Here is a 23,750-nt window from a genome sequence, read left to right on the forward strand (position 1 = left end):
AACCAAACGTGGAGCAAACCAACGAACGGAAGTATCGACTAATATGGTCGTGAGAGATTATCGCAAAATAGTGAAAGGATGGAGAGATTGTTGTTCTTTTTTTTATTTATTCGGCATGCGGCAGACTCTGAATATATAGACTATCTACATGCAGAAAGATTCTACAGCGTGCGACACAAAAATACAAACGAACAAATAATCAAATCTGTCTGGAAAAGTCGAATTATATATTAATGGAAAGAGCAGGATTGCAACAATTGTACTCACCCATACAATCTACTTTCCCGTAGACCGCCCCTTTTAGATAAGGAAATGAAAGGAAAAAATGCACTCAGTTAAAAATCAAACACATTATTTTTTTATGTAATAATATTTACACACTACTATACAAAAGAACCGAGGGGAGGGCGAGGAGCGGCTTTCAAGCAGCCCTGCACCCCGCCCACGATAAAAATATGGAGCCTCAGAAACACAGGAATAATTTTAATAATATATATTGCCACTTTGCAGCACGACCCAAATCAAGACACGGCTGCTTTTTTATTAAAAAATAACATCTACACACCGAATTAAAAATTACAATTATAACCACAAACATAAACATTCCATGGGAAAATAACCGATATACGCCTAGAAAGCCGTGAATGAATTTATTTGTGATGGACAAATTTTAAACACGACTTTCTATGCGTGTAGCATAAAAAGTAAATTTTTCTGCGATTACTCATGCAGTAAAGAGTTGTTTATCTTGGGATCAAAAGTAACAGAAAATTCTAATAATAATCTCAACAAAACCTTTATTCTATCCTTCCCTATGGCAAAAATCTCGCAAAATAAATTTCTCTGATGGTTATTTTTTATAACTTTCTCTGTGAATTCATTCAGCTCGAGCTTGGCAGGCTCCAATATCAATCAGTAATTTGCAATTAGAGAGATGTTCATTTTTATGTAAATTTGAATTATTGCTTGGTACGCGAGAGAGAGTGAGCGATCGACGAGTCGGTCGGCAGACTTACCTCCCATTGCCTTGTCTGAACAGAGCCAAGATCTCCTCGAACGTTTTGTTCTTCGTTTCAGGCACCTTTTTGTATGTGAAGGTCCAGAATATGGCAAGAAACACGCTGAATGGCAAAAACGTGTAGTTTTCCAGTGCCGTCTGCGAAACAACAAGGGCAAAGGCGGGATTAGAATTATTTTTGCCCGTAAAATTCGATTCTCCTTCAAATCTCCTTGCTTGGAAACGGGATTTGTGTGATAGACATTTCAAGAATGATAAGGAGAATTTAAATACACCACCGGGGGCCAGATCATCTTTGACGGAGCTTCTAAGCACACAAATCGATTCTTGAAGGGTCTAATTAGGTAAAGCGTATGTTTTGTCCCACTAAAAAGTCCAGCGCGACGTGCGCGTAGCACAAGTACAACTTTTTTCTTGCCAAAATCATATGAATGTGAGAACTGCGCATGCGTGAGAGCTGGTTTGAGCACTTGCAGAGAGACCGCAGCTGTACGAATGCCTTCTTTGTTAGATCAGGCCAGCTCTGACGCATACGCACTTCTCACAAAGAAGTTCTTATTGTTTTGGCGGGAAAAAAGTTTGCACGTCGCGCTTGACTTTTTGGCGGAAAAAACATCCACTTTATCTAATTCGAGACCCTAAAGAATCGATTGATCTGCTCATAAGCTTTGTCAAAGACAGTTTTTAAGAGTTTCGCGAGTGTATTTTTTTATCCAATCGGCGTAATTAATTCATGCATTGCAAATTTTACCGTTATTTCGTCGAAAACTCAGGTTCTTTACAACACCGTTCCCCACCCAACGCCATACCTGCGCGTCGCGCGAATCTGACTCCCCATGAACTAAACCATAAAGAGTTTCCCATATATTTTTTTGAATTTAAAAAATTTTGGTCAGACCTTCATGGTAGGGAAGAGGATTCCGACGAGGAAGTTGGCCATCCAGTTGACGAGCACGGCTATTGACATGGCGGCAGGTCTTGGACCCTGGGAGAAGAGCTCGGCCGTGATCATCCAGGGTATGGAGCCGGGCCCGACGGCGAAGAAGACGACGAAGCCGAGGATGGAGACGACCGAGAGGTACGACATCCAGTCGATCATTTCCTGTACATAACCAAAGAATTCCTATCAGCGCAGAGGATAGTGTCGTTTCTTTCCTAAGTAATGCCGGAGAAGCAGATAATTATTCTCAATTACTCTCTCTCTCTCTAAGCGAATCAATATATAAATATAATATATGGATGCAGAAATATGGCGTGATATATTTTTTGTATAATATATCGCCAGTGCTGAGATTGCTCTTGTGATGTAAGACAAGTGTGTAGCCAAATTGGAGCGATGGCATAGAAATAGTATGTATAGTAATAATAATTGAATCTCTCCTCCACGTCATATTAGGAAAGTTGTCGTGAAAACACTCAGGGGCAACTCAAAATCGGGGGAAAAACGGCTGAAAGGTGGCAAAGCCATGCCTAATGTGTGCGTTACTGTGTTTTAAATTGTGCAGTTGAGCTTGAATTAGTTAAATCTCTAAATATTTATATGCAAACCCAGAAAGAAATTGGATATCCTTCAGAAGATACCCTGCTCAGATATCAAATTTCTTGACGGGAAATTTTCAATTTTTAAAAGTTCTCTCGAATGATCTAAGTTACATCTTAATACCAGCTTGCATCCCATTAATCAGATAATTTGGAAGCCGAGTGGGAAGTGGGATGCCAAGGCAATAAATTAATAATCGAGAGAGCTCAACCCGTTTGAATCGGGGGGCGTGTTGCCGGTGTGTCTGCCGGGCGGTCATTGCCGCACCGCGCGTTGTTCTTTATCAGATTGCGAGATTTACAGTGTGTGATTGTGTGTGTGTTCGTGTGTGGTGGTTAACGACGAGTGATAAATGTGATTTGTGTGTTGCTGGCAAGGGTGACGCAAATCAAGAGCGAGAACGACATGCAGGAGAGTGTCCGCCCGCGTTCGAGTGCTCGCCAGCTCGAAAACGCGGGCCTTTGTGCAATGGACACCATGCCCTGAAAGGCGAACATTAGCGCAAAATACAAGTTCAATTAGATTTTTTACAAAAAATCATCTCGTTTGCTGGCAGGTTTCGCTAATTGGAAAAATAATTTTCAGATGTAATTGATGAAAAATTAATTAATGGACAGGAGTAAAGCATTCGAATGTTTATTTTCTAATCGATTAAAATTAAGCTAACAAGGCAAAAATAAATTTGAAATAAATGAGCAATAATTTAAATCGCTCGAAGAATTCATTAAAAAAATAATTTAAATTAAATATACTTAATATTTGAAAGAATTAAATTAATCCAATTAAAAAAATGACGGTGTTTCTTAAAAGCAGTCAATTTTATATTCTGCAACTATACGTATTTTATTTGTTTTCTTTGTTAACGATTAAAATAGAAAAGATAAATTTTTGTGTCAAGTTCGTTAAAAATGGTTCCAAAATTCAACTAAAAAACAAAGCAAAACCTGCCAACAAACACTTGCGATTCATAGCAAGCTAGAAACCCTTCGTAGCACTTACCAATTGTGCAGATCTGACATAGAAATTGATTGTTATTTGGGAAAATTACTAATTTTGTGAAATTTAGACATATTCCGAGTCTATAAAAAAATTTGAAATACTGTGGAAAATTAATTTAAATTAATCATTTCCAGAATTTTGGAGCCCCTCTTCCCTCTTAAGTCTCTTTCTATTAGTTTATTCATAATTAAATAAAATTAACTGTCCCAAATTTAAAAGTTTGGCTATTTAAAATGTTTAGCATTTTAGAAATAATAAAAAAGACCTGTCTAAATTTCACATCCCTTCCAATCTCAATCACTGTTTTCCTTCCCTTTTTTATTATTTTTTTTTGTGCAAGGAAAACCCTCCACCGTGCCTTGTTTTAACCTGCTGGGCGGCATGGAGGAAACGCACCTTTATAAGGAAGGAGATGGTGATGAAAATGGACATGATGAACATTCCCCCGAGCCCGTAGAGGTGGAGGGTGCGTCTGCCGGTGCGGTCCATCAGGGGGATGGAGACCAGCGTCATGCACACCATGATACAGCCTATTCCTATCGTGGCGAACTTGGCACTCTCGTCCGACAGACCCGAGCTGATGAACAGCCCCGTCGAGTAATAGAACACCTGGCAAATTAGAAAAAGCAAATTAGTTTTATTTTAATTTGAGGGTGAAAAGAGATAGGTCTCACAGCGTTGATGCCTGAGAGCTGTTGCGACAGCTGCATCACCACCCCGATGACCAGAGGCGAGCGCAGCGTCGGGGAGCAGATCAACTCGGACATGGAGATGGCAGATTCAGTCTGTTGAGCGCGCTCCTCAGCCCGCATCTCTTCGATATCCTCCTCTACTTGATTTGAGGCACGTAACCGTCGCAGGGCTACAACGACAAACAAAAATTAGCCTTCAAAACAAGTGAAAAAAATTGCTTTAAAAATTCCAGCCATCTGTTGGAAGCTTCAAACACTTAGGGGTGAATTCTTTCTTCACCATATCTTTAGATCTAAACGTCAGAATTGCAAAAAAGCACACCGTTTGACTAGTACCATAATGATATGCAGGTTTTTAGAGGTGATCTACCCTCAACCCCCAATAACCATATATCAACCCCGATGTTTTTTTCTTTCAAATTTAAAAAAAAATACAAAGGGTGAGTTTTTGACAGATTTTGCCTGAAATTATCTGTGAAATAAACGTTTTCTCCCATTTTACATATCGTAAAACAGTGCCTTTAAATCTGTTGGCAACTTCAAACAATAAAGGTGAATTTAAAAATTACCTCTTCTAGCCTCCTCTTCCCATTGCTTTGTAATAAGAAGGTACCTCGGTGACTCTGGACACACGGGCAGAAGGATAAGCTGCAGGATTGCGGGGAAAATGGCCAAACCTGTAGAAAGAGAGAAAATGAGCCTCCGATCCAAAATAAAGGGGATGGTATCAAGCTCTCGTCACGCATTGTACTATTTGTTGAAGCTTGGGAGGAGCGTGAGTGTATGAATAGGAATAAATAACAGCGGAGAGAGACAGCGTGTGCGCGGCGCTTGATAAGGAGCTTAGCAGCCGCGCAACAAAAGCCCACCTTGAGAATAATTAGAGACGAGTGCACAACAACTGATTTGGCGATAAGACATAAACACAGCCCAGATTTCGCTGCTCCGTCGCGCCAGCCTGCACATGAAAAGCGGCTCTTAATTAATTTTCAGAAAGCGTAAACGACACACTCGAGCTCGTCTTTGCCCAGCCTTGAGCCACAAATCACAAAATGAATAAAAATTTCAATATATTGAATTTAAGCAGATTATAAAGAAAAAAATATGTTCGAGAAACGCTGTACATTTATCATAGCCCTCATCAAGCTGAATAAAATTTAAAGTTTAAAAATGTGATCACATTTTCAATTATATAATTAAATTTTAAGTAGTGGTTTTATTAACAATTAGCCAAAATTAAATCTATAGAAAATTCATTGGAATAAAACAAAACGCTATTTAACCATATCAAAGTTAATTAAAATAAAACGGATTTGTATGTTTCGGTGTGGGAGGATGAGCGACGAGAGCAATGAATCAGGGGGGCAAAAGTTAATTAGTCTGACCAAGGAGGACGGGCCAGCCGTCGTTGGTGCCAAGAATCTGCTCGACGCCGAGCACTTGCGAGATGAGCAGACCCACGGTGACCGCCAACTGGTTCACCGTGCCCAGCCCGCCCCGCAGATTCAGCGGCGCGATCTCCGAAATGTACATCGGCACTAGCGAGGTGTTCAGACCTGCGAAAATAAATTAGGTGCTCAGCCACACGTCACTGCAAATTAACCACATTGAAATATAGGAGAGAGGAGATCGAGAGGACGAGCAATTCATTATTTGTTAGAAGAAAATTACAAATTTTTAAATGCTCTCATTGTGGATGGTTGAATTTTGTCTAATAATTTACTAAGAAAATAATACTCTGAATTAGGAATATTAGCATAATTGAATATCTTAGAGGAGGATAAGGCGTGAATAAATCAGTCCTAAGAAATCAAAACCATTTTAATGATAATCATTTATGTAAATTAAATAAAAATAATGCTCCACAACAATTTAATTATTTAAATAATCTGGACTTCAATCAAATTTCTGACAAGAACATCTAAATTAATCACAAAATTCGTTGATAATTTTCAAATATTAAAATTAAAAAACTGGATAAATCAGCCTATTTCAAAAATTCCAAAAATGGCACTCTTGTGCTGCAAGGGTAATAAATTTTACTGAGTCACGCTTGGTTTCGAACAGGTCGGGTGTGTGTATGTGTGTGAAAATGACGACAAGTTTGGCCTGCTTATCGCAGCTGCATCTTCGCTGCAAAGTTGGTTGGCGCGCGAGGAAAGAAAGTTAGCCACGCCATTTAACTATCTGGAGCACACATCGCGAGACAAATTTCCATGCGGCCTAAGTTGGGATGAGCAGAGAATTCATGTAACAGTTTTACGCTCGCCGCCGCGCATGCGACACAGCACACACACATACACACACTCATTATCTCTTTTCGTGATTTGCATTTTCACGGAAATTTAACTCGCGCTTGTTCTTACACGGCTATTTTGTGCCGGAGAGACCGTTAAATCCAATTATGATGCTAATTTGTACCGAATCTTAACGAGCGGTGACACAATTAGTCGGCCTTTATGTCATCTCCCTCGGGCCTAATTCCAGCTCGCATAAATGTCACCGAACACGGACAAAAACTCAATCGATTGTTGTGCTTTGTCCTTTTTCTCAGCCGTATTTTTAGAACAAAATTAATTTAATTAATGTGAAAGGACGCGAACAGCTTTTTTTCATAATTCTATTTGCCCTAATTTTAAAAATTACATTATTTTAAAACAAAAATTGCAAAGAAGACTGCCGTCCTCTCTTCTCCTGAGGATGAAGTAAATATTGGAAGATGAGACTCACCACAATTCACACCGATAATAAAGCGTCCAAGAAATAAAATTTCGTAAGAATGAGCTATTTTAGTAACTCCCATGAGGCACGCTCCTCCTATTCCTAGGAAGTTGTTTAGCAGAAGACCACCCTTCCTGCAACACACAAACATGAATTACTTAAATATCATCTGCGCCACACTCTCGATGTATGGATTATTGTTTTTGCGCGAGAGAGAAAGAGAAAGGGAAAGAGCAGCACCTAGTATATAGGAAAAAGTTGCTTGCGAACGGCACACACACACACACACACGAAGGGAAAAAATAACACTGCGGAGAGGGCTTTGGCTGCGTGTATTGGAAATTCAAAGTAGGAGCAACTTTGCAGAATTGGATCGGAGATGGCACACAATACACGTGTTGGGTATTTTTGCATACATACTCTCTCGGGCATCGAGGAACAATCCCTTGGGACGCAAATTACAATCGTTTTATTTTAAGAGAGGAAAAATATTAAATAATAGAAATTTTGATCCTTTTTAAGGCCGTTCATGAAAAAATACTAGTGCCGTTAAATTATTTTTACTTGCTTATTTTGCATTTTAGAATCTATTGTTCAAATTTTAATTAATTTTTGGATTAAGATATAACTAATGCACATATATATGTTTAAACTTAAAAATGTTTTTTAAAACAATTTTCTTAAAAAAATATAAAAAATCTTTTATAATGCAATTTAAATATTAATTGTATTGGTTTTATTAGTTAAATAAAATTATTATTGTTATTTTTGAATTGACCAGCTGCATAAACCCTTAGCGTTCGAAGCCGCCAACAGATGGCAAAACCATAGACTTTCTTAAAAATTTAATTTTAAGGCACTTCCGCTGTGATTTCAGACTCAATCTAGCTACCGTGCATTTTTAATTAAATATGATATCTTTTGAATCGTGAAAACCACTATTTTTTGAAGTCCAAAATATTTTCCAACGTTTCTACGGCGAATGGCTGAACTGATTTTTGTCTTCAGTCCAAAGAAAAAATTCTAGAAGTAGAATGCACAGCAGCAGCATTGAGTCATAAATCACAGCGGAAGTTCATTAAAATCGAAAGGAAGCACTGGCGCCATCTATTGGCAGCCTTCCCAACAGGCGAATTAAACATTAAAAACTGAGTTACAAATAATTTCTCTCGTCAGAAAAATCGATGCAGTTGAAGAGATTTCATTAGCGACGCGGGGGTGCCGTTAAAACCGAGTGCTTTGGCGGGGGGTGGGTGGAGTGTGGGGGTGGGGGCGGGGGCGATAATTAAGAGTGCTGCTCGATTGATCAAGTCTCGGCAGAAATTAAATAATGCAGGCGAATCGATCGAGCAGCCGAGCGAGCGACTCACCTGCCGAATCTGTTGGCGATGGTGCCGCCGCTGAAACCACCGACCATGCCGCCGATGGCGAATATTGACACTGCTATTGAGTACAGGATTTTCACCTTCTCCTCGGGGATGTCTTCGCCGAAGCGGTCTTTGTACACATCCTTCATGAAGTTCTCTATATTCTGCGAATCACAAATTACAAACAATGCGTTGGTGTCGACACGAGAGAGAGAGAGAGAGCAAATCCAAAAAATACGTAAAAGGGCTGAATTTATCCGTAAATCAATTGATATGATCCAGAAATTAACTGTAGAAATAAATATGACCTCTGTATGACACATACGGTTTGTTAAACTATGTTTTTAAATTACTAAAACTTTAAAAAAGGAAAAAAGTGAGATCAAAAGAAAAAATATTTAATTTCTTTCAAATTAAATAAACAAATAACAAATTAAAAATTTGAGCAAAGGTGTTTTCTGTACAAGAAAATAATTATGTAATTTGAAAATAATTGTACTTCGATTGTTATGAATTTTTGGCGTCACATAGGAAAAAATTTGTAGAAATAGTTCAATGGAGTTGACAAAATCGTTAATATCTCGAGTTCGAATGAAGCTAGAAATTAATATTTGGTCTCAAAAGATACCTAGTTAGATGGACGACAACTTTCACTCAAAATTATTTTTAGTTTTGGGAATACACAAACAACTCTTATGAAAATTCAAACCTGTGCGTCAGGGCCAGGGTTCAACAATTTTGCAATGCGCTAAAATGCACCATTGTGTTTTAGAGTTAAAAACAGCTGGAAAAACCACAAGTTTTGAGTTTTTCCGCTTTATTCCCGAAAAGGTCAAAATTTGCGCCAAATAAAGGAGAAATTTTGGGAAATTACGGAGAAGTGTAAATAAAAATGCACGTGTATGGGATAAAATCGTAGAAAAAACCACAAGATTTTTGCATTAAAAATAAAAAGTAATAATATATTTGTCTGTTTTGATTTTAATGGACCATTCAAATCCTCAAACTGTTTTAACAATCATAAAATAATTTGCACTGCGGAGATTGGTCAAATTGACAAATGAATGAAATGATCCGGGCAGGGCGGTGCTTTGATTAAAACGAGCACTCGGCGCCGACTCAACTTTGGCCTTTCGTTAGCAGGCGTGACGCATTAATTCGGCACAAATGCAGAGCGATGCGGGCGCCGTTTCAATTTGCACCCTCATCAGGCCGAAAATCAAAATTTATAATCAGGGTCGCAGGCAAAAAAGCGTAATATTTAATCTCAGAGAGCGAAAGCGGAAATAAAAAATAAAATACACATTTTCGCCCCTCTGCCGAAAAGCGGAAAGGGTGGGTGGGTGGGTGGGGCGGGGCGGCCTTCACCCCTGACGCGTCCCCGCGGAATTTGAGCGGGTGGCTGCAGCTGAAAGAGACGCGACGAAACGCCAAAAATAGATCGGCGTAGGCAACGTGAGCGACGCACCCGCCGCGCCGGTTGCCTAAGCACCATCGCCGCAGGCGCTTCGCAAACTCCCTTTCGCACCGGCCGGGCACGCACATGGGACGCCCCCCCCCCCCAATTTGGAAGACTCGTATTTAGAGGTCTGCACCGCGCCAGCCGGAAAATTTTGGGTCACGCGGGCAGCCGCCGGTAAAAATGGGTCAAAAATTAAAAAAAGCAGGAGAAAAAAATTGTCGCGGCCCGTTATAAGCACTACAAAAATTCACGTTTTAAATATTCTCAGCCACCGGCAGTCAAAAAATTTGGCCGCCGCCTTAAATCTTACGGCTGACACCTTTACTTTATTTTTTATTAATTTTTTCTACAAAATGTGCAATAATGGTCATTTTTTCAAACAATATATCTACCAGAGCATCGAATTAAAATGCTTTAATAGAAAAACTCGTTGAGCTCGTTTAGTTTTTATATAAAAATTTGTAAATATTTAATTCTGATGATGAGATTGTTTCATTTTAAAAATAAAAACTATTACTGTATTTATGTTAAAAGTTAAAAACAACTCGTAGCAAAACCGTCTTGTAAATTCAATATAATTAAATTAGATAAATTTGTCTACGTTTCAAATACAGGTCAGAAATAAATCAATTTGCCCTTTTGGATTTCCTCTCCTGGGCTCTCCGTTTTTTATTTCATTTGAGTGGCCGGGATGATGAGGGAAAGAAAAGTGCACTCACCAATTCCGGAGCATTGATGACGCCCGTGTTGTAGCCAAATTGCAGCATGCCGAGCACCGCTGCGAAAATGGCGTACGAGAGAAACATCGTGAGGCCCTGCAAGGAGAGAAACACGCACACATCAGTGTTTTTCTCTTTTTTATCCAATAAATATTATTTTCAAACAGGTTTGTAGGTATCAAATTTGTTCAAAATGCAAATTATAGATCGAGTTTCACAAGCCTGTTTTGGATAATTTGACACGATAAGCAAAAACGAGTAAAAGAGAGATCAGATCGGGTTAGTGCGTGCGAGGAAGGTGAGATATTCACACATATTGTTGTACCTACCGCGCAGTTGTCGACTAACTGAAACAATAACGGCATGCGTGTGCAGAGGAGGCGTGAAATCAAAACGGTTTACAACAGTTAAAAACGCGTGCGTTGAAATCAAAATCCGACTGAAAAATAACAATGTTAACTTGTAAAATATCCTTTTCAATTTTAATTTATTTAGACTGCTTACTTCATCTGAATACTGTACCACATTAAATAAATTTCTTTCTGTTTACAAAATAGTCATTTTTCTTACGAAACAATCTATTAGCTTTTAAATTAAAAATGGGTTGCTGATTATTATATTTTAAATTCAATTAAAAACAACTCCACAGTTTTTTTAATCTTTATTATTCAAACAGAATTAAAATATTAATTTTTTGTAATTTGGATATATTGAAGTTTCTTCGTGTTTTTAACAGACGGCACCACCTGGTAATTGTAAAATCTAGACTTCAAAAAATATTTAGCTTCGTGAGGAACAGACTTGCAATTTGATGGAGCAAAACGCTCTTTGTTCCATTTTTTTTTTTTTTTTGGTTTTTTCATATTTGTTTTTGGGACCAACTCATCAAATATAATGAATTGAGTATTTCAGCCAGCCGCCACCTTAAAATACGCGGCTGTGATCTCTAAGGTTTCCTAAAATTGAACATAGCTGGTGTTACCATCTGTTGTAAGTTTGCAAATTTAACTAATTTTCGTCCATTTTTAAAATTAATATCTTGACAGGGGTAAAAATGTAATAAATTTTTCAGAGTTACGAGAAATATTCATCCTTGAGCAATTTTTTTAAAATCCTTTATTCGCCCTAAAATAAAAATCCACTGCATTTTTGTCAAGGATAAATTAAATTGTTTAATTATTTTTTGTTTATGGGCCCATTCACAGAATGGGTAAATTCTAAACCAAACGATTGCGCCACAGTTAATTTGCTGCTTTTTTGCACTGTGATTTTAGATTCAATCTTGCTACTCTGCTTTCATGCCGTACAAAGATTTCAATTAAAATTGGTACAGCCATTCAATCGAAAAAATCGCAAAATATTTTTAACATTTTTTTAGGTTTCAACCGCGATCTCGGTTTTGAAATGCCTAGCAGCAGGATTGACTTCAAAATTGCATTTAGAGTACCTGACAATTGACCAGTTGCGTAAACTCTTAGTGTTCGAAGCCGCCAACAGATGGCGCCACTGTATACTTTCGATTTTGATCAACTTGCACTTCGAGTTCAGACTCAATGCTGACACAGTGCATTCTTCTTTTCTTTTGACGTGCTGAAAACCAAAACTGGTTAAGCCAATCGCCGTAGAATCGTGAAAACCACAATTTATTAAAATAAAAAATAATTTCCAACGTTTCTACGTCGAATGGTCGAACTGATTTTTGTATCCAGCACGTCTAAAGCAATAATTCCAGAGGCAGAATTCACAGCACCAGCATTGAGTCTTAAATAATTAAAATCGAAAGCAACCACTGGCGCCATCTACTGGTGCATTCGAACACTAACGGCTTCCACAACTGGTGGTGCCATCTGTTGTTGAATATTAAAAACATTCCCAATTAAAACTGATCGGCCTAATATGTAAATAAATTGAAATAAAATGTGGACAACAATCTTGCTTGGTACACAGGATACGACGAGGCATGCATTAAAAATGTTTGATAAGCAATCGTGGTTGGTTGCGCACCTGTCTGAGGAGCAGCGCCTTTCGTCTGTGGCTCTGCTCCTCGAGTCGGTCGACGTACTCCCTTAGCTCCTCGATCTCCTCCTTGACTTGCTGCACGGCGTCGAGTTCGTGCTTGATGGCGACCATGTCCGTTTTGACCAGTCCGATCTCAGTGTGGCACGAATCGACCGATTTGGTCAGTTCTTGCAGCTGCGTGCGGATCTCTGAGAGCGCCACCGTCGTCTCGAAGTGGCGGTCGCTCTGCAGCTCGTCCAGCTTGCTGCTCAGGTTCATGCTCATCACGGTGACTTGCTGTTGAAGACTGGGGCACAGAACACGCACCCGCGGTCAGTCACCGCCGCCAGGGGACCGCCGGCGGCGCCGCAATCTGCGCCGCCGCGGCCCCCAACGCACACGCACGCACACACGCAAAGCCCGAGAATGAGACAGGTCGTGGCGACGCTTGCGACTCAGAGTCACGAAAATTAGCGGAATGACAAGTTAATATCTTTTCCCGTGTTAAATGAGATTTCGTTAGCGGCTCTGTGTCAACATTTCCTATGCCAGCCGCGTCTCAATTGGTGTCAAACGAAAGAGCACGAATTAATCTACAACATACGTTTAAACCAGGACCGCGGGAAATGAACAACCGAGAAACTCGCGTTCGAAAAGTGTCTGGGAAGAAAGCTACAGCTGGAGCAGGCGACAGTAGAGACATCTAGCGAGATCAGAGAAGCTCACGCAGTTTGAGCAGTCACGTGACTCAATTCCGCCACCTCATTGGCCAAGAGCAGGCACGCTTATTTCTTGCTTCTGCCTCTTCTTCCCCCACTCTGAGGGTCTGAGGAGCGTGACAGGCGCATTTGAGTGCGCGCCACTGCATGGAAGGAGTGGAGGGGAGAAATAAGAGATGCGCACGCTACAAGGCTATCATGCGTGCCTGCTCTTGGCCAATAAGATGGCGGGATTGAGTCACGTGACTGCTCAAACTGCGTGTGCTTCTCAGGCAGATGTCTCTGCTGTCGCCTGCTCCAGCTGTAGCTTTCTTCCCAGACCCTTTACGAACGCAAATATCTCGGTTGTTTCAATTCCCGCGGCCATTGTTTCGACTTATGTTGTCGATCAACTCGTTTGCTATCATTTGACACCAATTGAGACGCGGATGGCTTCAGTAATTTTGACACAGAGCCGTCAACGAAAACCAATTTAACATGGCAAAACATAGGAACGTGGATCTGCGCAGGGCGAATGCGCGTCGGCCCGCTAATCTGCGCGACTCTGAATATAAGGACTCTACTGCAGACCCTCGCTCCGCCGGTTTCAAAGTGCGCGGAAATGTGGTTAAAGCCGCCTCTGGTGGCTGCAGTTGCGACCTTGACGCTTCTGCTGGCTGAGAGAAAATTCGTCTTTTCCAATCACTAAAGGTTAGATTTCAATTACAATCCTTGCCTTTACCGGAGTAAAGAATGAAAGTATTTGACGCATTTAATAGCATGTATTTAAACCTGCTGAGTTAAATAAAGATGTTACCTGATGTCAATGAGGGTGGTATTATTCTGTTATTAATTAATATGTTTACTTTGTGTGTGAGATAAAAATATTTCAAACTTTAACCTAATTACGAGGAGAGTGACGGAAGTATAATATTTTTAACTATCAAAACTATTTGAAATGGTTCAAAATAATTCTAAATATTAAGTTGAAAAAAAATAATCAATTAAAAAATATTTTTTGATTATTTTTTGACAAAAAGCTTTGATGATTTCTTTATTTTTTTATTCTAAAATTGTTTGTCTAACATCTCTAAATAAAAATATAGTATTTAAGTGCTTTGAAAGACTTTTTGTATTTGCGAAAATTTTACTCGAAGAGAGAGTATCTGTCGTATGTCAAAGAGCTGTAATTATTGTTTGATGTGTAACTTGTAAATAACTTGTTATATAGTTTGTTATGTCTTTTTTTGTAATTTTGTTATCAGATGGGGTGCATGTGAGAACATCATCATCTGAGTGTACTGCCATGCTGAATGCCAAAATAAATTTGAATTTGAAAGGACGACACCTTGGGTATAAAAATCAAGTGAGGAAAAATTTAACCTCTTACAAAAATGTGGTAATAGGTAAAAGGTTTCTTTAAACGAAAGTTAGTGGGAATATTGCGCAAAAAACGTCTAAAGCCAATCATTCTTTCATAAAATTTGCTTGATTTTCCTTTTTGATTCATTTCAAAATTCTATCTTAAATGAAATAGTTAATTTTACTCGTCATTTGACTTTCCAAATTTTTACAAGAATTGATTAAAATTAAGAGCATCATTTGAGGGTTAACAGCCCATATTTCTTGTTTGTATCACGTCACTGCCTAACAAAATTCAAACATAAACAGATTGGAAGCGATAAATTTCGATTATACGGGGGTGGGGCGAAACTTTTTCATCCGACGCCCATCAAGTATTATCGGCAATAAGGGCGATATCGCGCTGCAGTAATTCATGCCAACGAGCAACAAATTGTCGGGCTAATCGATGGGCCGGCCGTAAAATGGCAACTGCTCCATTATTTGCACCTTGAAGCCGGCGGGCGCGCGGATCTGCGTTCGACACTCGCAGAAAGCAGTGTCTAAACTGCACGCTTTTCCGCGGAAAGAAGTGTGTGTTTATGCAGGAAGGGCGTTTCCAGCACTTGGGCGCGAGGAAGGAAAAGTGCATCGGCGGGCCGAGGAGAAGGGGTGTGTGGGTGGAAGCGCACACAAAGCATGCCAGCGCACGAGCAACACGATCAACATTCAACTCTTTTGTAACTTTTTCATTGGATTTGCGGAACAAGTTAGTGCAAACAAAATCAGCAACAACTGAGAAGGAAGAGAGACAGCAGCGACGCTCTAAATATGAATATAGTGCTTATACAGACTCTCGGCAGCATCAATTTTGTCCCAAAACACCACACAATTTTTGCCAAATTTCTAATAATAGAGTCTGTATATTTATGTAGTTAGTTTTGTTTTGATGAGCGAAAAGAAATCGAAAAAGACTTATACTGGAGACTGCGTTTCGAGGAATCAGAAATTTGGTTTCAAACACCCCTCGTCACTAACTAAATGGAATGTCATCACGAATAAAAAAGAAGTGTAGTCGGCATATTTACCCGTACTCCATTCTGCCTCCACTATATCAGAACAAAAAGAAGAAAAGCACGGTATGATAGCGGTTTACTCATCTCAGTGCAAAATGCAAATCAAAGGAAATGATCGAGAGAGAGAGAAAGAGAAAATGGTCGGCGCCACCCTATCTTTGTATTTTTTTTTATTGTTTGTCGGTGCGACAAAAACTTGCAAATGAGCAAAGTTACAAATTGGCTAAGTCAGTATGTATTTCACGTAAGTGTGGCATGCGTCGAGAGAGAAACAGGGAGAACGTCATATAACTTCCCTTGATTGCAAATCAGTCGTAAATCTCTCAAAGCGACACCCCAAACATCAGTCGGCCTTTCATTGCGTTGGGACTTTTTTTAGTTTTAAATCGACGCTCACAAAGATTAGAAATAACTATAAATTTCAAATGAACTGACAAAATTGAAAATATTTAATTAATTTCATGAGTGTCAAACTAAAAAATTAAAGCCAATTGAGAAATTTTGTTTTCTGTGTTTTCTTCTAGACATGGCCGAATAAAAAAAGGTATTTTTGTTTTTTAACATAAATTATAGAGAAGGATATTTTTTCAGACGATAATATAGATATCCAAAAACATTTGGCCGTCTAGACTTTCTTCCAAGGACTAAATCGTGTAAATAAAAATCCCAACTCGACGAGACACCGACTGACGAGTGTAGGTCAAGAAAAACGGGCAACAACACTGTCAATAATGTTCCTCAAAAGGCATAATTATAATAAATGTTCGAAAACGCACGTGTGCGACTAAATCTATGTATTGGAGAAAGAGAACGAATGCAAAACGACGAGCAAAAGTCTGAACCGAAACGAAAAATGCCCGCACACTCTGAGGAGGAGAAAGAGAGAGAGAGAGTGGATTGCGCGCAAGCTGAGGGTTCAAAATCAAATCGTGTGCTCATCGTCGTGGCTTTTGCGTTGCGCCCGCTTTCGCAATTTGCGTCAATCGAGTTGGCGACATCAAAGAGCACTGTTTAATTATAACAGTTTCGACATTCGAAAGGAGCAATTTCCTGCGTATTCTTGTGAAACATGTGCCTAATTATCGCGAAAGTATCAAACACCGATTTTCCTCGTTCAAAGATGTTTTGTTTCCTTTGCAAAAGATCGCGTTTCCTTTTCGAGCGCCGGCGGAAAATTGCGGCAAATTAGCTGGCGGAAAAGGGAAAAATGGTTTGGCATGCATAAAACTAACTCGGGGGCGAGTGAGAGAAAGAGAGCGAGAGCAACTCGCGCACAGCACCGGATTCGGGAAATCGATTGGGCCGCACGCGGCGGCAAGAAGAAAACGAGCAGCAGCAGCTCGGGCTTAGCCTGGCAGCCAACTGCGGACGCGCCTCCCCAGGGCGGCTGTCGCACGCAAAAGCCAAGACCAGAGTACCGCGTTGCCAGACTCCTTGTTACAATTTTTTTCTCTACTCAGCGCTCTCGCCAAATTTTGAAAAAGATGCGCAGGAAGGAGGAAGATTTAGTGCGTCGAGTCCGACTTTAAAGAGGATGGATGCTTGGGCATGGGGCTTTCTTTTCGATCTAACAGGAAATTTGTCTTTTTAAGACTGACAGGTTCAATTTAAAAGCTTCTTGACGCATACTGATTGTTTTTAGAGCTAGAGAAAGGTGAATATTTAAGGAAAAATGCCATTGGGCATTGAGATGGTATAAAATGGTGGTTCAAATTTGGGATGACTCAACCAGCCGAAAATTAAAGAAATAATCTCTCTGACGTCACCATTAATTTATAGTTATTGCGCCCCTGATTCCACATTTAATCCTCATTTGGTACATTTTCGGCGTGAAAATAAATTTGATGGGCTGTAAATCAAAGATACTTTCATGGTAGAAACGACAGTAAGTCTCCAAAAACATTTTTTAGGTTTCTACCACCGTTAGCTGTACTTCTTTTGGTTTACAGCAAGTCTAGGGACGTATTTGTAAGCCAAAAGACCATCAAAAAAGGCTATTATCATCATTAAGTCATCTAAAAGCAGCCTGAACACCAAAAGGAGTTTAAAATACGATTTTTCCAAAGATTCAAAACTTTCAAAAGAGATGAAGTTAGTCATTTAATTAATAAAATTTAGCTTCTACGGTTGAGTCTGGAGTCTGGCAACCTTACTTCAGGTCTCTCCGGGCGTGTGGCAACCCTACGAGTGACTGATTATCTACCACGAACGAGGATCAACGGCTACGGAAGGAGCGGGAGCGAGCGCGGCGTCCAAAAGAAACAACACCGACGGAGGAGGGGAGAGGATTCAGGGTCCGGAGGGGAGGGGACGCGGGAGTGGGGGCGTACCTCATTAGTAACTCCCTCAAGCTGGCTTCTTCGTCGTCGTCTTGAATTTCTTCCTTCGCCGCATCACTGGCTTTGCGGCGGGAAGAATTGCTGCCGCGGGAGCCACGGGAGCCGCGCGAGGTGGTCGACTGGGGCGTGCCAGCAGTCAGCTTATAGTACGTGGTCTCGCTGAACTGGTGGCCCGACACGAGGGTGGACGCGGCTGACGACGCGGCTGGGGGCAGGGGGGGCAGCAGCGGGGGCGGAGAGGCAGTGGCAACTGACGACGCGCTATCACCGAAGGGAAGGAAGCCGCCCGTGTACGCGCTGTTAACATGCCCGACCAAGGAGGGTGGCCTGTGGTGGTAGCCGGACAGCTCTAGGATCTCCTCCTCGTACTCTAGCTCGAGTAGCTCCCGGTGGTGCCCGTCGACCCCGTGGGGCCCATGATGGTGGTGCGACGACTGAGACACGGATCTGTCCCGGCCCCACCCAAATTGTCAGGTTTTTCAGTGTCTTTGTAAAGATGGTTTCATTTAAAAGACGTTGGAGGGAAAATCGTAATTCACCAGTTGGTGTTCGAAGCCGCCAACAGGTGTCGCCACCGCATACTTTTGATTTTTAGGCACTTGCGCTGCGATTTCAGACTCAATCCTGCCACTGTGCATTCTTCACTAAATATGATTTCTTTTGAACACGGTTTTTTTTAAATAAAAATCTCCCGGCAAGAAATTGGATATCCTTCAGGATATCCGGAAGATATCCAGAAGATATTCAAAGGATGTCCGGAAGAAATTGAAAGGATATATTCGGAAGATAAACTTTTGAACAGCCTATGACAATAGGCGAATATCCTCGGAAATCCAATTTCTTTCAAGAGTTTTTCCGACGTTTCTACGACGAATGGCTGGACCGATTTTTGCTTTCAGCACGTCTAAAGAACAAATTCAAGAAGCAAAATGCACAGAAGCAGGATTGAGTCTTAAATCATTAAAATCGATATAAACCACTGGCGCCATCTGTTGGCGGCTTCGAACACGGAACTTGTGAATTAATATGGAAATCGTTTATTTTTAAATGAAGATATCTTATTTACAGTGCATATCAGATGTATCTCTCGTTATCAAAAATAGTTACTTCATTATTTCTTAGGAATAAAAAAAATATATATTTTCAATTTAAATGAAACCATGGACTTTAAAAAAGGACACTTTGCAAAATGGCGGACCTTAGGACTCCTTCCTCGTCACCAACAACGCGACAATAGTGGTAATCTTCGTCCTCCTCGTTGTTGTCGCCGAGTATCAGGTCGGGCGTTTGATGTATTTCGGCAACTTCTTCGTTCTGCTGCGACTGACGTGCAGATTTTTTCATGGGCTTTGAAACTCGTTTTGTTTCGCCCATTGCTCCGTCTTCGAATGGGGGGGTGCGTGTTAGTCACAGGGTTAGTACACACAACGCAAAGAGGGTGTTAGTGGAATAGGTGAGGGTGCGTGCGGCCGACACCACCTCTTCGGAAAATGTTTGTTCGAACACATTGAATATGTTATGTTATATTTAAAATTGAAAAGGAACCAAAAATTACAAGCGAAAGATTACATACTTTTCCGCAGAGAAACGGGGTCGGCCGCTCGCACGTTTAGAAGAAAGATTGGTACAAGAGACTCACCTGAAATCGACAAGCTGCCATCGTTACGTCGTATTTTGTGGAACCTCCAGGCTTGTAGGACGAAATATATTTTGTTGCTTCAGTAATTGATACCGCGTTGATCACAGACTGGCAAATCACGAGTACATCAAGGGTTTATTGCGATAATCCTGCAACAAGAGGCAATCAATCACCAAGTGTCCATCAGCCGACTCTACACTCTATATAATAATCTCCGCCCCCCCACCCCCAACCCTCGTTTAACATGCGCATAATATGCTGCCATTCGAGTATCGATCAACAAGAACACTCGAAACCTGTTGTTGGAAATGCGGGCCACAGAGAAAATATTTCTAGTTCTTATTTTAAATTAAACGCGTGTTTTTTCATCAGATAAAAGCGCTTTTGAAAGAAATGGGAGTCGCGTTTAATGTGACATTAATGAAGTCTGGCGGTAGAAATTATCAACTGCACGCTGTATCGAGCAGCAGGAATTCCTTTGTTGCCGCTTTCACAATGGGCCTTTTTCAGGGTTGCCATCACCAACTCCCTTTTTATAGGGTGAAAATGAGCTTTTTCTTACAATCTCAGAGTAAAAATGCTTTCTAAAGGTCTCGTCATTGAATTTAAATTAGTAAAGTAAAACTAAACACTATTAAAAACATGTTCGAGCGGTTGCATATTTCAAAATTATTAAAATCAGTTTAAAATATATATATTTGATATTTTATTATACAAATAGTTTTATTAAATAGTAAAATTAATCATTTATGTATTTTGATTTTTTGTAAATATATTTATGAGCAATTAAATACAATAGTTAATTTTAATTTTCACGCGCGTATAAAACCATCCCGTTGGCTCGCATTGTTAAGGCACTCTCAGGAGTGTCAAAAGCAATGGGAAGTATTTGAGCAGTTGGGAGATCTAATACTGGCTACCCAATGTCAGAGATGGCAAAAAGTGGTTAGTTTAGTGACTCGAAATGCTCAAATTGCTCAGCGGGCTGCTTAACTCGGTACTTGCTGGTTTGCACCTTTCCAGCATGCGTGCAGTGCGGAGGCAAGTGGCCCTTGAATGGGCTGGGTCCCTGTGCGGCCTGGTGGGCCCATGTTATCCGTTCGCGGTGTTATTGGCACCCGGGTTTCAGCATTCGTGCAGTGCAGTGCGCGCCCTTCCCGGTCCTCCGGTCCTCGGACAGGGATAAAAAGAGCAAAAAAATTATTTAATTCCGGAATGGTGTTACAAAAAAGTAATATTTTGAGCAAAAAGTGCACTCCGCACCGCCTTTCATCTACTAACTAGATTATAAAACATTAGAATATTCTGATATACATTTAATTAACTAAATGATATTCATAGGTTTAATAGCTATCTGAGCTGTTGGCTTTTCAAGTTTTTCAACCCCCAAAGTCACAAAATCAATAATATCCCAGAGCTATTTTCACCCTGGCAGAGCCCCAATTAATCCCGATCAAATTACTAATTAGCCCTTTCTATTTCCATCCCTGCTCGCCGCAGAGTTTCCAAACTGAAATGCCGCCGGCTGGCAACCCTGCGGGCGGGGGTTAGGGTTGCAAAACAACAACAACGACGCCAGAGTCTTGTTACAAAGCGAATAAAATGCGCGATAATTGTTGCACGCGGCGGCGGCGGCGGCGGAGGTGCTACTGAATTATTGTTCTCGGGGATGAATCGGACCGCAGAAAAGGTTGAGGCCGGGCACCCTCCCCCGACCACCCCCTGCGTGCACATTACGCGTGCAAACGCATTCCTGCGCGCGGCGGCCATTGTTGGAACCACTTGTGGCGCCGTAAATCATAAATCCAGCCGCATTCTCTGCGCTGCGCTTGTGTTTAATCAAGTAAATTTCGCGCAAGGTAATGAGACCCGCATAATTATTATATGAACCTCACCACCGCACCGCGCGTGCCTACAATGGCATTCTCCACCGGATTGTTCTGTTTTTCGACCATAGAGATATGGGAGAACACTCCCAAATTCTTTATAATTTACTAAATTGAATTATCTTTGGAATGAGACATTAATTTTTGCTGATGAATAAAATTATATATAATTAGTATTTATTTGTATCTTAACTTTTTTTATTCAATTCAATTAATTTATTTGTCTTTTAGCATGGTAATACATTCAGGTGATAATCTTCTCACAAAATATTCCATCTAATTGCAAATTACTAACTCAATATACAATAGAAAAAATAAACATACAACAATATCATGAGTTTTTGACATAAGAGAAATACTCTTGGGAAGAGTAAAATTTGTGTTTACAAAGGAAATTTTTCAAAGCCGTGGAAAATTGTTTGACTCGGGGCTCTAGGCGCAGTGACACAGGCAAGGCATTGTAATTGTACACGCTCGCAACACAAGCAAGGGGATTCAGCTTTGAAAGTAAAGATGTCTGGACCGGAATGTACAGCTCTGGCTTGCCCCGCGTGTCATGGCCGTGAACGTCACGTGTTTTTTTGAAGTACCCAGGGTAAATTTTGACGAATTGGCATGACTCATACACGTAAATGGAAAAGAAGGGCAACAAATTGTACTTGGAAGAAAAGTAATAAGAAGTATAATGTATGCGTTGAGGTCTTAAAATCAATTATGATCAAAATATATTTTAAAAAACAAAAATTTAGTTAATTTTTTATCTTTTTTTAATTTTAAGTTTTTGACAGGTTTTTAGATTTATAAAAAATTAAAAAAATCTGCCACTGCAAACTAAAAAATATGTAATTTCGTTCATACATGAGAGTAACTTGAGTTAAAATTTTCGTAAAAAATGTAAAGCAAAATATCAAGTACATACGTTGGTAAAAACTATTTTTGTGGCTTTTCGCGCAATTTTAAACATCTTCCCGAAACAGAAGCACATAAATTTGTTCAGTAGATCGTAAATAACTTTTAATTAAAATTAATGACCGAAAATAGGGATTTTCTCAAAACCAGTGTGTGAAAGCGACTGCGGGTTTACCAAAAGACCGAAAATTTAAACACTCGTCGCAAAATTTATGACTTTTTTGCGTGAAATGTGACCTTGGGGTTAAAAAATGGTAATTTTTTTCCAGCTGGGTTTTTGCGCAAAAAAAGAGTGATCAGTCTTTTCTGCGTACCACAAACGTCACAAAAACTAGACTTGAATCATTTTCTCGTCAGGGATAGAACTGTCAGTAATTATGTATTGAATCAGAAAAATAAATAAAAGGACGCAGTTGCAGTCTTTTATCAATATCAATCGTATACCGGTGTCTTTTGCTCTGTTTTTCCGTCACGATAGACCGACAGGATTGATGGTGGGGCGTGAGAAAGGCTTTGAGTGCTGATGCAAGCGCATGTGATGCATCGGCTGCACTACTACTTTTTTCTTTTTTTATTCTCCTCGAGCAATTGCACATCTCTTTGAAGTGTGGAGAAGAAGTGCAAAGCAAAGTGCAAGCTAGCTGTCGTTGTTGATGTTTTTCATCTCCATTTCTGCGGCTCGTATATACATATTATTGCATCGGATGAAAGCATCGAGAGCGCGACTCGTGTTCTCCTTCGCCACTTCATATCGACGCCTTTGTTTGGCTTGGCAGGCGAAAAGCGACAAGACGGCCGCCCGCCCGCCCGCCACTCGACCGCCGCGCGCCAACAAAAAGGACACACGCGTCTCCGCGCTCTATTTGTATCGCTACAACTGACAGACGGCTGATTATTCCGACTGCATATTGCATAATATTATGTCTAAGAACACCTTGATAAATGAAAAAAAATCGTGGAATGATATACTGATAGAATTAAATGACAATGTGAGGTTCAATTATTTATATTTAAACAAAACAAAAATTAGGATTTAAAAAAATTATGTATAGAAAATATATTCTAGATAAAAGATAAAAAAATAAAAAAATTAGAGAATTTTTTTAAAATTTATATTTTTTTTATAAAAATGAATGTCAAAGTACAAAATGTTATTGAATATTGAAATATACATTTTAAGTCAAACTCCTTTGCCAATTGTGTAATATTTTTAAAAGTGTTAAATTAAACTAAGCATAAATTCCTCTGTCTTGCTTAAAGCATTTCAGATGTCATAGCTTCAGATATCATTTAATTATTTTAGATCTTTTTCCACTGACAGAGTGGGATTATTTTGAAAGAATTGA

At 40.0% G+C, this 23,750-nt stretch overlaps 1 protein-coding gene across 36 annotated transcripts in view; it reads right to left on the reverse strand.

Moving 5' to 3' along the window:
* The window catches only part of Glut1 (Glucose transporter 1), a 97,856-nt gene that overhangs the window by 10,904 nt on the left and 63,202 nt on the right, over positions 1-23,750 (reverse strand). For 17 of the 36 annotated variants that reach the window (XR_010575329.1, XR_010575331.1, XR_010575332.1 and 14 more), the window contains 16 exons: positions 19,610-19,758; positions 19,169-19,352; positions 17,962-18,417; positions 15,644-15,664; positions 12,523-12,823; positions 10,848-10,865; positions 10,519-10,614; positions 8,341-8,501; positions 6,980-7,104; positions 5,635-5,805; positions 4,819-4,926; positions 4,232-4,419; positions 3,954-4,166; positions 1,917-2,141; positions 1,017-1,156; positions 268-297 (listed from right to left, as the gene is read on the reverse strand). Coding sequence is in view for 30 of the 36 variants with exons in the window: in XM_065491361.1 (XP_065347433.1) it covers positions 268-297; positions 1,017-1,156; positions 1,917-2,141; positions 3,954-4,166; positions 4,232-4,419; positions 4,819-4,926; positions 5,635-5,805; positions 6,980-7,104; positions 8,341-8,501; positions 10,519-10,614; positions 10,848-10,865; positions 12,523-12,823; positions 15,644-15,664; positions 17,962-18,417; positions 19,169-19,344 (2,429 nt within the window). In the remaining 6 variants the exon portion in view is untranslated. Of the gene's footprint in view, positions 1-267; positions 298-1,016; positions 1,157-1,916; positions 2,142-3,953; positions 4,167-4,231; positions 4,420-4,818; positions 4,927-5,634; positions 5,806-6,979; positions 7,105-8,340; positions 8,502-10,518; positions 10,615-10,847; positions 10,958-12,522; positions 12,824-15,643; positions 15,665-17,961; positions 18,418-19,168; positions 19,353-19,609; positions 19,759-23,750 lie in introns of those variants that run through there. The other 19 variants (XR_010575333.1, XR_010575334.1, XM_065491376.1 and 16 more) reach the window with 10 other exon arrangements.

This window comes from Cloeon dipterum, chromosome 4, assembly GCF_949628265.1.
Source record: "Cloeon dipterum chromosome 4, ieCloDipt1.1, whole genome shotgun sequence".
Taxonomy (NCBI): domain Eukaryota; kingdom Metazoa; phylum Arthropoda; class Insecta; order Ephemeroptera; family Baetidae; genus Cloeon; species Cloeon dipterum.